An 18,978-nucleotide genomic window follows, 5' to 3' on the forward strand; every position below is an offset into this window, starting at 1 on the left:
CGTGCAGACTTTTTCCATTTCAGAAACTAGCACCATTTCTTGAGATAAAATATGACCCAATTAAGTGTAAACATTTCTTATTAGAGACCTCATACTGCTATGAGAACACATTTGAGGTTTAACACAGTATTGGATGAAAAAAGAGAGTGAAAACATTTACCGATTAGCTTTAAGAATTAGTCCGTGTCCACTCACTCGCCTCAGACAAAGGCTGGATTATGTTTACATTTTCCTTAGCCACCTGCCTGATCGTATTGACCTCCACTCAGTGATCCCCTCCCAGTTTCATGTCCCCTGACGACTTTTCACAATTTCCTCTTCTTTACTTACTCTTATTTATGCGCACGAGGGGTACATTTTAATTAGCTTTGTCGGAAGCAGGAAAATAAAAATTCTGTCAGGATCGAAACTTTTTTCTTCTTTGCCTCTGCCAGTGACAATATGTTCTTAAATCTGCTCGTCAACAGGAACTCAAACAATAACTCACAGATGTATTATTATTATTATTTTTTACATAAAGCTTGGCGGAGTGGTGAAGCATGGGTCAACTTATATGAAAAGGCACATCAAATGTTGCTTTTCTCCCCCTGCAGCCTTGGTGGAGGTCTATGTGACAATATTTAATCACTGTATTAGCATTTAGCAGACTATCCTCCATTATTCCCGAACAAACCTGCCTATTTGTTGTTTTTGTGCAATTTTAACACCTTCAGATACCACAAGGTGGCACCAAAAGCTACCTGTCTTGGTGCCAAGTAACAGTGGCACTTCCTAATAGAGAGCTAATTATCATTATTTTTTTAACATCCTCTTGATCTTAAATCCATTCAACATCTTTATGAGTCTGTGAGCGAACTGATGTTAAACAATTATGTTTCTCCACAGCCTAGCTCACAAGAGTTTGTGACATAAATCCCCTATTCAACTAATCATCACATTTTAAGATTAGGTAAACATTAGTGCCAATGATTGTTTTTGGCTTGTGCACAGCAAGTGTGTGCCGGGAATTCACCTCAAGGTTGTGTCGTGAAACCTTCCCGCTGTACCACATTAAATGTCACTGGGGAGCAGGTCAAAGTGACTTTGTGGGAGAAACATGCTCTAATGACACTGGAAGCTCACAAAGATGGCCATACCTGAACACAAACATTTTTGCTTTGCCGCTGAGAAAAGGGGAGATATTAGATGATGAGAATGTTCAATAAGAAGCAGCAATTAATGCTGTACATTTCATGTATTAAATGTTGAGAATATTGTAGTATTTAATACATGCCGATGTGCTGGCTTTTTGGTTTGACATTTCTTAATGATGAGTGAAGTATTACATTTTGTTATTTCTTCTTCTTCTTCAATTTGTTATATGAAGTGAAACTTATTTATTCATTTTAAAGCAAAGTACTATGGGCTTAGACACATCAACAACGTTACTAGTCCTGGCCTGTTTGAGGTGTTCTTTTTAATACCGAAATTGCACTCTACATTCATTTTTTTTAACATACAGTAATAATTAAATAGAATAAAAAGAATCAAACTGTTTATGCATCATGATAGTTCAATGGGCATTGTGCTGCTTCTCCTGATGTATGGATCCTGGCCACCTGGGGGCAGTATAATACAGGCACAGACTCACAAAGAAAGAGCATAACTGACTCAATCAGCTGAAGTAATATTCATTTTTTTGAAAAGGATTAAAAAAAAACATTGCTCTGTGTAGTAATAAATTGTTTAAGCTGCAGTGTTCCATTGTTAGTGTTCAAATATCAGTTTCAGAAATGGTAATAATTATAACACATGCATGTTACTTGTTTGGCTTTCTGAGCTGAAGCGTTTTACACTGTTAGCATGAAGCTAAAGAGACTTTATGCAAATGCAAATGCACAAAGTATAATTATCCTTGTCTAAGTTTAGTTTTACTGTCAGCTCCAAAAGTTGGAAAAGTCAAATATATGCTCGCAAGCGAAAACAGAAATTGCCCCAACGACGCATTGTATCTCGAGAAACTCGTAAGTCGGGATACCGTAATAGTATAAATCCTCCCACCTAATTTCTGTATAAATAAATAACCAGGACGCCTAAATTAAGTAAGTTGTTTTCATTAGCACATTAAAAAAAAAAAAAAATCAATATTTGGTAGATCTTGCCTTACCTAAATGTTTAAACACTCCCACACATATACAGTAGAGTATGAATAAAATGAGCAGCTAGTCTCGGGTGTCCACCCTAATGACTGTCCTTTCAACTAGCCCCAGAAGCCTTGGCTACTTATCACCCACCTGACAGCCATAGAGCCAACATTAGAGCACAATGTACTTACTTTAGCTCCTGCAATCTGTCTCTTTCTCACTGCGCTCTCGCTTCTTCTTCTCACCCTCCTTTTTCTTTTTTTTCTTTTTCTTACTCTACCTCTCCTCCACGGTAATCAACAGAGGCTTATGTAACTCCCGCTACCTGTGCTTATCTCTCCCTAACACACACTGACAGGCGCATTGCCTGCCTTACTAATAACACGCTACCTCAATCTGGGGAGGGGGAAACAGAAGGAGGAAGGTTGGAGGACAGAAGCCAACGTTTGAGGTGGAGATGGGCGAGTCGGGGGAGGGCCAGGAGGGGAGCGGCAAATGGCAAAAGGAGAGAAGGTGATGGAGAATGTTGGGAGATGATATTAAAAGGATAATGATAAAAGGACACTGTACTATTCCTGCTCGCTGCGACCCAGATACATTTACTCCTTAAAGCCCCCAATAGTTTCCCAAAACCACATGTACACATACTGATGCAAACATACAAGAGATGGGGATGATTTTGCTACTTGACACCCAATTTTCTGCCAAAATGGCTGCAGAGGTAATCAAACTAGGAGGTAAAAGTATAAATTGAACATGAGGCTTTTAATAATATGAGATATGAATGACTCGATATGAACGATTTTTTTCCGAAAATGCTGTATATTTAACCCAACCACTTACTTTTGCCTTCATAATGTCCGCTTAGCTTAATGCTAACAAACATATAGCCATAGATGGGCTAACAAATAGCATTGATGTTGCAGTGTTATACCCTGGGGTACATGTAACAATTTTGTTCTGTTCTCAAAGGAGTACCAGAATGTGCTATTTCGATCATGTGACCAGGAAAGAGACGTCACTTGTGCGTTACACAAGCACAATTAGTATTGATAACGCCTACACAAATGCTTCTAGCGTTGATCCTGAACGGATTATGCCGCATGGTTTGGCAGCAACACCACCAAATAGGCCTCGAGAGAGACATCCTTCCTTCAGATAAGGAACTTGCAGTGTGGCATGTCTGTTTTAAGGCATGAAATAAACCAAAGTCAAACCGTCCGCGGAAATTGCTCACAACGCGCACCAAGACGACGTGGCTGAGTGCCAACTTCAAAATAAAAAAAACAATCAATAAGAACAATAATCATTCTTTGTGAGGATTTTAAATTGACCACGCAGGGTTGCCGGGATGAACAATCATTCGTTAAATTGTTAAATAACTCAATAAATACAGAACATGCAGTGTCATTGTGGTCTTTGCGTGCCTACCGTCATCTTCATTTTCATCTTCTTTTCAAACATCTATCAGTCTTTGTTCTTTGTTATTCAGGTTCATATTGCGTTAGTGGAAAATGAGTTAAGCAGCAAAATCCAGCCATTTTTATCCATCTCAGGGGGCGGCCATTTTGCCACTTGCTGTCGACTGAAGATGACATCAATGCTGCTCGGTTCTCAGGTATCAACCAATCACAGCTCAGCTTCAGAAAACAGGTGAAAACTGGTCGAAGACGGAAAAAAACGGCTGGATTTTGCTTCATAACTCATATTCCACAAATTTTATATTAATCAGAGTGTCATGTTTAGACTGGCTCGAGGCTGGAACAGATTCGTGTTTACATTCATTTCAATTGATAAGTTGAGTGTTTTGAGTTAAGAGTGTGGTGAAGAAATGCCCATTCCTTATACATGCACATAGCAAACACATTAAAATGGTTGCATAATGTGCCAAGTAAATCAAATGATTGGACGAGCTGTTCTAAAGGAGTTATGGTATGGCAGATGCAAAAAGAAACGCTCTTCTTGCGGTTTTTTAATTAGTGCCAGGGGTGGGGCGGGCGGCGGTGGTGGTGGTGGTGGGGGTAGCAATGTCCTTGTTTTAAGTAACATGAGAGTGGCGAGCTACAGATGGCATTTGAAAAAGTAGCCAGTGAAGAGAAGCGCATACTTTGAAGAGTGGAGGTGCCCCGTGCTTTAGCCTCTGTCAGAGCGAAGCTTCAACCATCTGTCTTGCGTGCATGTGTGTGTGTAGCTGATATCTGCATGTGGGTGTAAATGTGATGGCCACCGCAGGAGTTGTGCGCGCTCTTAAGATAATAGAAAAGCTCCTAAAGCAAGCCAAGGCTGAAGCCACTGCACCGGGAGGCTTTTTCTGTTTCTCTTGTAATTACTTTTTCCCGAATAATTACAAAGAAACATTTCTTTCAATATGTTGTTATTTAAATATATAATAGAGATATAGTTTAATCTGAATAATTGCACTGTCCTAGGCTCAATACGTGTTTTGTAGTCCTTGCACGTTATGCTGCAGTTGCTTTGCTTGATTTTTGGAGGTTCAAAAGGCTTTACCAGCAGCAGTGGCATTATCTAAATCATAATTTATTGCTATTTTGATCAGGAACAATGCTCCCATCCATCCAAGTTAAGCTGAATACCAGCTAATTGTTCATTCAGCGTGCACAATGCGCTCGTCGGTGGGCACACAGGCAATCACCATCATCTCGAGTTGTGTTGTGTTTGCAACTTGTTACCATGGAGATCTTGAGCAGCGCGACCCAGCATCCCACAATGATCAGCACTTTAGTTTCACATCGACATTTGAGGGGGCCCAGACGGTGGATCTAATGTCTTTGCAATCATTGATTAGTAAGCATTGACCTCTGTTCACATCCAGGCCAGTATTGACCCAAAGCTGTCACAAGGTCCCAGCTTGGACACCTTCCCTTGCGGCTCAAAGCAAAGGCAGGTGGGGGGAAATCTGTCTTGTACTACTACTACGTGGATTAAGACAGACAAAGCAAAAACAAGGATCGAAAAAGTGATGATCCTTGTTCCTTGATCCAGTCCGATTTGTCCTACTCATGCTCACTGACGAGCCCAAGCATTGATATAGAAATATAGAAATATATTATATATATATATATCAATATATATATATATATATATATATATATTGATATAGAAATCTTATATCACATTTCAATACACAATAAAAATTTAAATGTCATCTCCCATTTTCTACTGGTGTCCCACAGGGCTCTGTGACAGAGCCACTTCTGTTCATTAATTAGATTCCACCACTGTGCAACATTTTCCATAAGGTCACCATCCATTTTCACTGCTATGCGGAACTTGGAACTATAGTTCTCCTTATATTTTCTCAACTGAAAAGTGACAAGACAAAAACTTAAAAAAAAATTATTAGTGCTGAATCCACCTTAAAGTAATTTTTCCAAGTGTCATCCTCAATACTAACTACCTTAGCCATTTTGCATATTTCCACCAATGTGATATTATTTACCAATTTACAGTATAAACCACATCGGGAAAACTGGATTGGCAATGTGTGGGAAGTCTTCTCTTTGTCCGTCTGTCTGTTCTCTTTCCGCAATATGCTGAGCGTTTCTCTCTTGATGGCTTTGTGTGTGTGCGCGCCAATGAGGAAATGGTACTGCGGCATTACTCTTGGGGACCATCTTAAATCCTCCATGTTTTTAATCACCACCATCTTCTTCCGTCTAATTAATCATTAACATTTCTCCTGCTGATCCTTAACCTTCTGGGGACACCTTCAGGTACATCCCTGGTGTGTGTGTGTGTGTCTCAGTGGTAGTCACTGCAGCATTAATGGCACACACTATTTCTTTAGCCCTACACCAAGCAGCGCCAACCTACAATTTACGTGATTGACGACATCGACCTAGTTTTGGACTTTGGACACATTTGTACTTTTTTTTCCCTGCCCTAGACAGAAGAATGAATTAGTAGTACTGTTATCGTTTTGCAAAGTAGCGTCAGCAGTTGGTTGCAAAGCTTGGTTTGCATTATTTAATTGATCAGCACATGTAATTTGCATAAAAAATAGACGCGTGGAGCAGAACAAATAAGCAACACAATTACCCCAACAATAACTCTGGTGATGATGCAAAAAACAATTCAATAACAATTTTGCGCCAGCTCATTCTTCCGTCTGCTCACAAATATCTTCCTTCTATGTGCAATGCTTCAGGGTTATACTGAACGTGTCCTGTATTTCACTTTAGCTTGCTAGCAGATGTTAGCCAAACCTCGCCTGATACAAAGACGATTGCCATTGTACTGAAAGCAAAAACAATAACAGTTAAGCCCCGAAATATTCATTACCTGAACACATTTGAGAGTAAGGTGAATTTGTATTTGTTGACTGGGTACATTTTACAAATAATTATTATTCGTTTTTATTACTATAATAAAATATTTGATAACTGAATTTGGTACAGCACACATTTCCATAACCATGCTTGTAACTAAAAACACGTCCATACGCCATTAATCAATTGCTGCCTCCCCTCGCCCAAAAACAAAAAAAATGTCTGATGTGTGTTTTAATAGGGAAAACAGCACGTTATATTAACGCTATAAAAAATATGTAGTAATGACAGACTTAAATAGAATTTACATTACAGTTTTTGCATCACGTGTGTGCGACTTGGCCACCAGGGGCAATCAAATACAGTCATGCAGACACGAACTAAGAAGACTTTCACCACTACTGTAAGTGACTCAGAAATTGCAGTAATATTAGAGTTTTTCAGAGGATAAAGAAAATATCCCTGTGAGTATTGTTATATTGCTTAAAGAGTTATAACACCGCCATTTAGATGCTATTTGTTAGCCCGTCTATGGCGTTTCTCATTATGTGTTAGCATTAAGTAAGCGGATTCAAGGGTAAATTTATGCGGTTGTTTTAAATACGTGACCTGTAATTTTTTATTTTCTATTTAATTTGAACGTAAACTTCACCTGTGTGTGGCATTAAACTGCTTTAAGCCTCTCATTATAATTTTTTTTTAAATAATTGTTCTCTAGCTGTCAATCTGCAATTTGTTGTGAAGTGAGTTGTGTTTCTGCTGCCATACAGCACTTGCATCTCAAATTATGGCACACAAGTCAAAGCAAAAAAATCGTCTGAGCGACTGCTCACATCCCACATAACTTGTAAGTATCACTTGTATCTCAAGGTACCACTGCATGAAAAAAACTTAGCTCTTGGAATACACTACGCAGGTGTTGAGGATAAAAATAAAAATAAAATATTTATATTTTTATTATTATTATTTATATATATTTTTTTATTTTATTTTATTTTTTAGATATTTTGGATTTTTTAAATTATTGTTAGTTTTTGTTGGATTTTAACTTGTACTGTAGAGTGGGTTTGTTTAGTTTAGATTGTATTTGTTTTAGTATTAGTTTTGATTAGAGCTGTCAAACAATTACAATTTTAAATCAGATTAATCACACCTTAAAATGTTGATTAATCACGATTAATGGCTTAATTAAAAAGGCTTTTTTATTTTAAAGAGCACCTGTTATGTGTTAATTTTTTCGACATTTAATGTTATATCCACTGCACATGCTCATCCGCCTCGTTCTCTAATCAGTTAATTACTTGTATAATTTAAAATGGGAAAAAAATGACCTCAATAGTTTGACATGAACAAATAATTATAAGCAAGCATGTATTAAATGCTTTACTTTAATGCATGTAGTTATGTTTATTGCTCAAACACAACCTGTGCTACCTTTAACATAACCATCCATTGTCAGCTAAAGGATCATCTGCGGTCAAAGTTAATAGTGTGATTAATCTGCATGATTAACGCGATCATTTTTTTGTGATGAATTAATTAGTTCATTAACGCTTTAACTTTGACAGCACTCATTTTGATATATGGTGTATTTGTGGAGTGCAAGTATTGTGTAATAATGTAAATCACAGTTGCCACATAACTACATGACATTCTCTATTTTGGACAGCAGTACAGTAATACTGAAATTATTACATATAAAATAAACCCTGAAGTTTTAATTTTTTTTTGCTACAATTATAGTTAGTTTCAGTAAAATGTAGTTTCAGTTTGTCACTCTTGTTTACATTTTATTTTGTTAATGAAAATGAAAAATAACCCTGGTAATAAATTGGCTTTGTATTTATTTATTTTTTTGTATTCCCGGTACATTATTTTGGTGTTTCTCCACAGACGTGACCGCCTGCAAGTCAAGAATGGCAACACGATGAATTATTGAGTCAGAAGTAACCCAGGCTGCGGTGAATGCATAAAGAACGTTGCCTTGGCGTGACCAGCCTCAGGTTTGTTTTATTCATAGTATGTGGCTTAAGCTGAGCTGCTAAAAACGGTTGATGAACATGCATGTGGGTGTGAACAGATGTGTTTTCTGTGGCCTTGCAATGTGTTGTGGCTTGAATTCCCCGGGGTCCCGCTCGGTTGCGCGGATATACGACATGGCCGTTTGTTAAGAAGAAGAGGCGCTCGCCTTTCTAAGTGTGTGCTGATGGGTATAGAAATGGTCTTTTTGCAGCTGGCCTTTGCTCCGTCCCTCCTCTCATTTCCTCTCCTTCGCACGTATGTCCGTCTACCCAGCGTGCTTTTATTTTCTCCTCATCGGCATCGCCTTTGTTTTCCTTTCTGCTCTCCTCGAACCCTATCGCCTTCCTCACCCCGCCGTCTACAGGCGGTCCAGCACTTCACTGCCGGCGCTGATTTATTCTGCTTCATCAGTACACATCGCACATAAGACTGGAGCAGGTTGCAGCCTGTCGGCGCGTGAATACGCACACACACACACACACACACGCGTGCACCCCCCCCCCCCCCACATGAATGCATACACACAAATATATAAACGCACAGGCGCCCTGAAATGGATCTAAGAGACGCTGGAGGGCTCCGTCTGCAACACAATGGGCTGATGTGATCCAATGTTTAGGATGGAGTGTAATTGAGCATGTTTGTTGCACAGCTTGCTCTGGTCACCCAGATTCATTCTTGCGGGACAATACTAATGTTTTATTTGAATGGTTTTTAAAATCATCTTAGTCATCATTTTTGAAATTCAATTTCTACGTATTACTACTAATAACCTTGTCCTAGTTATTCTAATCAATAAAAAGTTGATCAATGTTTTGGCAATTATGCAGTGTTTCTCAACACATATTAAACCAGGGAACATACATATATTACAAAAACGATAACACCTTTTTTTTTTAGACCAATACCAATATTAGTACTCAACTCTTGAGTAGTCACCAATACTGATACCATGTACAGATACCACAAGCACTTTGATGCGTACAATTTTGACATTTTTTCCCCTTTAAATTGCATGAAATTAATGGCAATTTTCTATTCTTCTAAAATTTCTAGTTCCTTATTGTAAAACTACCAGAAGGGGCCAAACAATAATGGTATAGGCTGCCGTCGTGAGTACCAATACCTTGAAATATGTCCGGATATCGGCCCAATACCGACACCTAGCATCGGTACTTGCCCATCCCTAAGAAAAATCTCAACACTCGACACCAAACAAAAATGTCACAAAAAGTTCTGAAATTGATATAATGACGATCTGGTCTCAATTTACTCTAAAATGTACTTAGCAAGGTTAAAAGCTAGGCCTATTTAGTTGAAGAAAATAGGCGACTTGAGCTAGGCCGTTGTGTCGCAGTGACCTGTCCTGGTTTGGTGTCTTCCTGTCTGCACTCTGGCGCACTTATCTAGTTGAAACCAGTTAAGACCATCAGGTCACATATCTTCACATGGGCTAGGCTGAGGGTAGGCGGCCAAGACAGTATAAGAGTAGAAACCATTTTGGACAGATTAGACCTTCTTCCGCATATTAAGAGAAAAATACTCTGTGTTTCTTGCCTTCGGTAAAAAGTTCAACTGAGAAGATGCGTTCTTCTGGTTGTTACTGTTCATATAATATTGCAAGCATGGGCAGGGGTTCGTTCAGAACCTTTCAAGTCCTTGTAAATGAAAAAATAATGAGTCTCACAAATTTGACACACCGCAGAGAAAAGTGTTGTTAACAAGCCAGCCAAATTTGAACGATTAAAAAAAATGCTAAGAAATTAAAGCAGGCTCCAAAACCTTTAAAAATGGTTCCATTTTTTGGGGGGGCGTGTTCACTCAATGCCACGAAAACCTTCACCTGTCAGTCAATACTTCACGACTCGGTGCTATGGTAGCGCTGACTAGCTAGCTTGCAGGCTAGCACGCTTCTGAACGACTCACTTATTTATATCTGCGATTGGAAACTCATCACAGATGCGGCTGAAAAAGTGAAAAAGTACATTTCCGATCGTGATGTCTATGCTCAGGAAATGGTTGGATGGATGAAGGCAGATAATTATATCTGCTTACATGTGTGATGTTAGAAAATAAGGAAGTGCTGCCCCATGGATACCTGTGACCTGGTCGACAAGGATGCGGGAGGTGATGATGCGTCCGTACTGCGAGAAAAGCTGCTCAAGCTCTTTCTGGGTCATGGTCTTGGGCAGGCCGCTCACGTACAGGTTGGCGTCGCGGATCGAAGCCGAGCTGGGTCGCGCATACGAGACCTGCAACACAAGAAAAGAGCTCTCAGGTGCACAAATGAATGAGAGCACTTCCATTTCGTATGAGATGAAAGCGTAATTAACACAAGGATTGTTGCGCTTGTGAGCGAGCGGACGAGTGTCAGTGGATGCTGGAGGAGAAAAAAATGAGACACATGTTGCATTTGGAAGCGGATTTGGTTCCTCGGAAGATAACACTTAAGTCCTTTTTCTGGGAGAATCTAAGGGATCTTTGTCCCCTCAGGTAGTTTGACCTCACGTGTTTCAAAAGGAGAGCTTGAGTTGTCTGAGGAACGGGATTAATACTCTTAAGACTTGGACCTAAAACATAATTTACTCAATCCATTCAAGGCATTATTCAGAGTTAAAATGTGAAAGACGCAGGATTTTAGATGTCTTTCTCAATCTGCAATTTAATTCAGATTTAAGTAATAAACCCAACGCTAAGATAGGAGAATCCTTTAAGCTTTTAACGGGAAGACGAGCTTAGACAAGATACGTTCTATTAGGCAATGTCACAGTGTTTGGAAAACAGTCCTGCCTCCTTGCCCATCAAAAAAGTGCATCTGTATGGAACACATTTGGTTCACCTCTCTGGTGTGTCTCCCAATTGAGATGTCAGGTCTGCTGAAAACTGAGACAAATGTCATTTTTTTTGCTTGTTCATAGAACAATGTGACAATTTGGAGAAAGACAAGGTTTTTGAAAACACCTGCTTTATTGTTCAGCAACAACAGAGCATGTTCTCATGAGAAATTAGGAGACAATTAAGAGTTCAGCACACATTACATACAGATGCTTGAACGTGTTGTTTTGCAGCATTGTGGCGTCTGAAGGTCTTTGCACAAGTTCGCCTCAATTTCTTAATTCAGTATTTAGTATCACACAGTAAATTCCGAATTTAAATTTGACTCTATTTAGATAGGGACCAAAGAGACTCGGTTTTAGAGTAGGTTAAGATTTACACTAGGAGGAGAGAAAAAAGAAAGAAAAAAAAAGTCATTTAAGGGTTGAGGAACAAACTCCCGCCCTTAAGACTGCCACATTACCACCTGAGCTAAGCTCTTCCTACTGTTACGGTTTTCTCCAAGAGACCAAATACATTGTTTTCCAAGCAATCATGAAATCAGCTGCAGCTGACACGAGCAATATACTAACAGAAAACAAGAGCAGCGTGGCTCAGGGAGTAGATCGGCCTGTTTGTTCGTTCCTAACTTGAGTCACTTTTATTTTGTTTTTCTTCCCAATTTTTTATTTTACTCTCTTCCAAGTTGATTTTGGTCCCACTCTAAATAGTCAAATTTACTCTACAGAATTTACTGTGTTGCATGAATTTTTATTTATTTATTTAAAAACAACAATTAATTTTTTTCCAGACTGACACCAGGACGATTACTTAACTCTTGAGTAGTCACTGATACCGATACTGAGCAGCGAGACCAGTAGATACATAACATTTCACCCCCCCCCCCCAGAGAAAAAAACAATGGCAGATCATTTTTAAAGTCCTATACATCCAGCATTTTTCCTTAAAACGGCATGAAATGAATGACAATTTTTTATTCTTGTAATTATTAATTTTTTGTTCATGCTTGTGTCACGAGTAAGTAAGGCCAGGTATTGGTCCGATACTGATACCTTTTATCAGTACTCACTCATCCCTAATTTTTTGAGAAATGTCCACATTTTCAAATAATAACCTATTTCACAACAAAACCTTGTGTTTGCAGCTCTTGAGAAAAGGTTGAGTGTTTGAAATCTGACTTTGTTTCAACTTAACGCCAACAATTTTTGGTTTGTTAAACTAATATATTTTGGAATGGTCAGACTCTTCATTTGTGATTGTGAATCCACACATTCCATTCCCTGTCACATCTTATCTATTGGCAAACAGTGCCCAAGCGGGGCTTAAAGCCAATTTGCCTGGAGTGAAATATTGTGACAAAAGACAAAATCAACCCACTGCAAGAATAAAACATTTCCCTCCTTCTACCAATTGCCCACACGGGTTCTGCCAGTTCTTCATTGTCACACATTGATCATCGCACATAGCCGGTGAGCATATGTCCGGACACACACGGCTTTCAGCGCCGCTTGGCAGCCATTTCCATTCTGATGTCACCTCAGACGTTTCCAAATGGCAGCCGGCGTTTTTGTCTGCCTGTAAACTTTGCGGCTGTCACACCAGGTCCCAAACATCTTCATGTAGACCCGACTTTGCTCCGGCAAAGTTTCACGTAAATCCCATTACCACTACCCGCTGCTTCCACTGCCGCCGCAGCCGACTGGAGCGGCTTTGCCTCGCAGTGCTTTCATTAGCGCTGACAGGTGGGGGACATAAGCCATCAAGTCGGGTTAAAGTCAGGCAAATATGGTGGATATGTAGTCGTATCCTTGAGCAAGTCAACTCTCGACAAACAGCCGGCGTTCTTCACGTTAGCGTGTCAACTTTAGCACGTCTTCGCCACTGGCCTCGCCGTTTAGTTCTTTTATCTAAACGGTAAAAGTATTCTCTATTTGGACCTCTCTCTCTTCTCTCGCGCTCTCGTGCTGCCTCATTAAACTTCTCCTTCTTCCTCACATTCTGCAGCGCTTTCCCCCTCTTTTCCGTGCTCCCTCATTTTCTCTCCTTGTCAGCCAACTGCAGATGTCTAATCCATCAACACCTCCTCAAGCTGTGAGCGCCATTGTGTAAAACCGTGGCTCATATGTGTGTGTGCGCGCGTGTAGAAAAGTTGGAAAAAGTCAAAGCGTTAAAGATGAACACGGCGTTTAGATGTGTCTGAGACGATGCGCACACGTGTCACAGGGAGCCTGTGCCACCTTTGGCATGCCACTTCCCCTCACACCTCAGTCGGGGAGCGGTATCGCAGACTGACAACATCGGAGGTGTCAAGATGGAGGAAGCCACACAAAAAATGAATAAATAAACGACTCAAAGGCGCCACACGTCGCCACGTGAACCTTTTGTTGCAAGCGTCCCGACAAAAAGCAGGCAAAACCGTACTGGCTTTTAATTGACCCCAATTGCATTGAAGACACTTGTGTCTGTTGTCACAGGAACATGTGAATGGAATATTTAGGGATGGGCGAGTACCATTGTACATTGTAGAGATAGACCGATATGTTTTTTTTTTTACAAGGTCGATACCGATACCGATTATAAGTAGTCAAGGACGCTGATAACTGATATTTGGAGCCGATATTCATTTTCACTGAAAGGGAAAATATTGGCATAAAAAATGACAAAAATACCAACTCTAGCTCTTGTTTATTTATTTATTTTTCGCATATGTTTATTGAACGTTTAGAGTTCGTAAAATATTGGAATAAAAAAATATCTCAATAGACATCTTGTTTTACAAATCTAACACAAAGTTCAGGGATGTTCCAGGGCAGTAGCAAGTTAAATAAAAACCTAAGTAAATAATAATAATCATAATAATAATGCATTCGATTTATATAGCGCTTTTTTTGACACTCAAAGACGCTTCACAGTGGTTGCATTATTTTATACCACGAAACATTCGCACCTTACATACACCAGTGTGAATAGCTCCCTGTTGTTTGCTACAGTAAATAAAGTTTTAAACAATTTCAAAATATCTGAAGTATTAAAATTGTACTTATCTTAGTTTTAATTTCAAACAAAAATAGAATGTGCAGCGAGTTGCCAGAGTCAGAAGCATCTATAAAAATTTAAATACGTAATTCCCTGATCCCCCCAAACACTTAAAAAAAAAAATCTATTATCGGCCGTATAATTCTTCAAAATGGCCGATGCAGATATTTGTCAAAATGCTGAATATCGGCACGATAATTGGCCCATCCCTAATACATTGTATCTGTATCGGGCCAATGACTTTTTTAGGTATCGGGTACTTATGGAGGCTACTGATAACAGCCACCGATACTTAGGACAAATAAAATCTGACATCGAGTAAGTCCTCCTCAGCAGTAGTTGGCGCTATACTGTAGCAATTTGACACGGCGAATCATCGTCTGTGTGAGAAAGAATGGTTTTGCCATTATGTTAAATGAAATTTTATTTTATTTTATTTATTTTTTACAAATTGGCAACTATCACAATATTTTGCAACAACATCAGCGGAATGACTTTTGATTTAAAAAACGGATTATTATTACTTGGGAAGAGATCGGTGGTAAGCAATCATGGAGTTATATGTGCTGAAGATTACAGGCTGCAAAAGCAATGATTTATCGATAGGTTGGATAAACTTTTTACACATGAATTTTTGCTATTTATCATGTAGCACTTAAAGCTCCAATGAAGGTGGATCAGTTCACACGGATCTTATATGCAAATATATGCAAACACAGACCGCTGTGTGTCGCACATATGGCTGACAAACAAACACGTCGTCACGGATCCAAGCAAAACACAAGCGCGCACACACATTCAATGGCTCCACACGCACACGCACACATCACATATAATTGTGTCTCTTTGGCAGAGGTTCAGCCAGAGGCGGGCCGCGGTGCTGAACCCGGGCCAGACAGAGCGCATCGGCGGGCGAGAGCGGGGATTCTCTGAGGGTTTTCACAACTGTGGGCTAATCCCATCCTATTACATTAGATTACATCAGATTAGATGTGATGAATTTGATTAGATTGGATCAGATTAGAACAGTTTGACAGGGATGCGGATGCAGGGATTACCCCAGAGCCACAGATTACTGGTCGTCTTGAAAGCGAGCGGCTCAGGCACAGAGCCGCGCAGGGAAATAAATACATCAGAGGAAATGAAAATACAAAAACGAAAAACAACTACAAGGTGCATTTGCAGGCGGATAGTGTTGAGATGCGTTTGGGTTGGCGCGTTGACACCTGTCATCAAGCATGCAGGTTGCATTAAAACGCAATGAGAGAGGCTTCAAACATTTGGAAAATGGCATGATGACATTTTATTATCTCCCAGAAATGTCGCAGTAATCTCAACATGAAAAATTGACATCTGGAAAGTACAAGGGATGTCATCTTTTTTACTTTGTTGTTTTTGTCAATTATTTCGGAGACTCATGCATTTTAATAACATCTCTGCCTCAAGATCAATTATCAACAACAACCTAAATTGGTTTTGGGAAGAGCGGTGCTTTTTTTTTTTTTCTCAGCATTTGCAAATATTACATTTTAAACAGACATTGTTTATCTTAAAAATACACAATAAATACGGTGGGACTAGTTTAAAATATAATAATATTGGGATCATTTGCCAATGATAATATAGTGTCGTGACAAAGTGATTATATATCTGATTCTTTCTTTAATGATACATCGCAGAATGTATGGGACTGAAGGGAAATTTGTATAAACTATATTTTTTGCACATTAAGGAGTCATAATAATTCCAAGTACAAATCCGTCCAAACGACCACTTAACCCAGTAACCCAATTATATTTTTCCTTTTTTTCCTATAGTGAAGAAAATTGAAATTTACTATGTTTATGGTTTCTTGATGTTTTTAAAGATAGAAGGACACCACATGCAAGTAGTCTTTCACCCACTGACATTGGAGTTTTGCCTGTTTTAATACCGCTTATCCCCCCCACCACCCCCCCCCCCCCCCGCTCAGGTGCACAAGTGCAATATACTCTACTGTGAGAGGTTACAATGTGAAATATCGATATTTTGCTCCACCCCTTTAAAGCATGCAGGAGGAACAACGGCTTTGGCTGTTACCTTGATCGTTTTGGTCTGAAGTCGGAGTCCGTTTAACGTGTTGATGGCTTTCTCTGCGTCCTTTGGGTCGATGTAGTTGACAAAGCCGTAGCCCAGGCTCTGACCTGAGTGAAGTAGGAAAAACAGGCTGTTAGACCTCCATTGACATCTCCATTTATAGTCATCACAAACTTCCTTAAGACAAAATCGATATGGATTACTTTACACTTCAGTAAATTTAGGGTTGTTGTCTCAGAATTTCTTTTTTTTCATCATGCTTTATATAAAGTGAAAATATAATGCAACATTGTGTCAACATGATTTCTGCCCCAGTGTTTGATCCTTGATCCTGATCTCCATTCTGTATTCCTGTTCACTGATCTTGTAATGTTAACATTGAATACTCTATAGTACTGTAACATTACAGCAAACATTTTTGGAATTGCTCTGCCAAGGAAAAATAGATACAGTATATCCGTTGCAATACAACAATCCGAAGAGGGAAAATTTGATGGCAAAGTCTTCGATACAGTATACAGTACACTAGAGGTGGGAATCTTTGACTGTGTCACGATTCAATTGGATTCGGATTTTTGGGCCTGCGAACAATTTTTGATTCCAAATGATTTGATTGACAACGATTTCTGCTTCAATTTATAAATGTGCAAAGAATCGCCATGATCTACTCCAGTCTGACTCCATCCATCCATTTTCTTAACCACTTATTCCTCACTAGGGTCGTGGGGGGTGCTGGAGCCTATCCCAGCTGGCGGGGCACACCCTGAACTGGTTGCCAGCCAATCACAGGGCACACAGAGAAGAACAACCATTCATACTCACAATCACACCTAAGGACAATTTTAGAGTGTTCAATTAAACTGACATGCATGTCTTTGGAATGTGGGAGGAAACCGGAGTACCCGGAAAAAACACACACAGGCACGGGGAGAACATGCAAACTCCACCCAGGAAGGCCGAAGCCCGGACTCGATCTCACATCCTCTGCACTGGGAGGCGGACGTGCTAACCAGTCATACACCGTGCCGCCCTGCAGTCTGACTCGCTAATGCTAATTAGCGTGCTACTTGTGGCACTTTTATCACTCAAGATATCATACAAAACGCTTCAGGAATGTAAACAGAGAAAGCATCTTAACATTACTCACCGGCATATGCTCCGTCTACACTGCAAAACCCCCCAACTTTTATTGAAGTAACTTGATCCTGACATTTTCTTCTATTCTCTAATATGGCTACAACTTAACAGTGTATCAGATCGCGCAGAACCACACTGCCCCCAAGTGACCACATCGTGTACAACATGAACAGCGCTCCCAATAAAGGCGCACACAAACAAGGGCAAGACAGTATAAATAATTGAAATAAAATCGATTTTGGGACATTTAAAATCGATCGAATCGTACTAAATGTGAATCGTGATTTTTTTGGGCACACTCCTAGTATACACCTCTCCACCCGTTCACTTTCGTTATGTTGACACTAATGATAGAAAGAAGTGTCTAGAGGCGGTTTACTGACAAATAGTTCTAACATAATGGTATTGCTTTCTTAGTGCATCTCTGCGGAGCTTTATTTACTTGCGACTAACTACAGTAAACTGCATTTTCACTTTGTTTTATTAACTCAATTGCTGCCAGCCCAGTCAAAATGGATTTTTGACGTCTATAGCCGTCAATGGCACTGAACGAGTCAACGTCAAAGACATCTGTCAAGACGGAGTAGAGCTATATTAGGATAGATGACTCGCGAAGCACATACTAAGACAGTGAGACTCAAGCAAGCAACCCAGCAATTAAAGCGTGACACTAAGTGTATTTGAGGGCATATTTGGCTCTCTTTAGAGCAGCTGTAAAGTGTCCTCAGCAGCAGATTCCATTTGAGTGTGAAGCAGGCCTGACGTCTCCCCCTACAGATCAAGCCTTTCAACAGGCGTCGGACTTTAAGCAGACGCCCGCAGCCATCAGGGATCTTCACTCGGCTTGTTTTCCTCAAACAGCCCCGATCCACCAACGCGAGCGCAACGTATCCCCGTCGGCGCGAGAAGGGCAGCATGCAGATTTTCATGTTAATGGGAACAGACAGCGGTTAGTCGGAGACAAAGTGAATGGCAAAATATAGAGTGTGCCTGTTTTGCAGAATAAATACGTTTGGGCTATGAGTATCAGCGGTGTGCATTGAAAGGGGGCCAGGAGGGACTTGTAGTTCTAACATCAAAAAGCTGATGATTTTTCTCTTCTCGGCTCTCCTCCCCTCTTTTCTTCTGGATTAACTGTGGATTATCAGCGGCTCTCGATTGTTAATTAAAAGGCAGACATCCTGGAGAGACTACTGCTATTTATAACCAGGCGTCCGCTCTTCTATCTCCTCATCCTCCTCCTTGCAGCTGACATCAGGTGTTAACTTTGCCACTTTAAATAGAACTCAACAAACATTTTGCCTGCATGGCTTCACTTATTTAATAAATAGTGCTTTTCGCAACAGGTGAAAGAGATGAAGTTCATCCTATTAAATATGCGTAAATGAAAGTATGTGTTTTCGCGCCATCAACAAGCAGAGACTGCTCACGTGTTTCTGGCTCTTGTCATAGATAAAAAA

At 39.9% G+C, this 18,978-nt stretch overlaps 1 protein-coding gene across 7 annotated transcripts in view; it reads right to left on the minus strand.

Moving 5' to 3' along the window:
- elavl4 (ELAV like neuron-specific RNA binding protein 4) overlaps positions 1–18,978 on the minus strand; it is a 110,607-nt gene that overhangs the window by 20,910 nt on the left and 70,719 nt on the right. For 5 of the 7 annotated variants that reach the window (XM_086090032.1, XM_086090036.1, XM_086090034.1 and 2 more), the window contains 2 exons: positions 16,385–16,488; positions 10,532–10,686 (listed from right to left, as the gene is read on the minus strand). In XM_086090032.1, coding sequence (XP_085946158.1) covers positions 10,532–10,686; positions 16,385–16,488 — 259 coding nt within the window. The remainder of the gene's footprint in view (positions 1–10,531; positions 10,687–16,384; positions 16,489–18,978) is intronic. The other 2 variants (XM_086090035.1, XM_086090033.1) reach the window with 1 other exon arrangement.

Source organism: Leptonotus elevatus, chromosome 11 (genome assembly GCF_054856555.1).
Source record: "Leptonotus elevatus isolate MCC_2025b chromosome 11, RoL_Lele_1.0, whole genome shotgun sequence".
Lineage (NCBI taxonomy): Eukaryota > Metazoa > Chordata > Actinopteri > Syngnathiformes > Syngnathidae > Leptonotus > Leptonotus elevatus.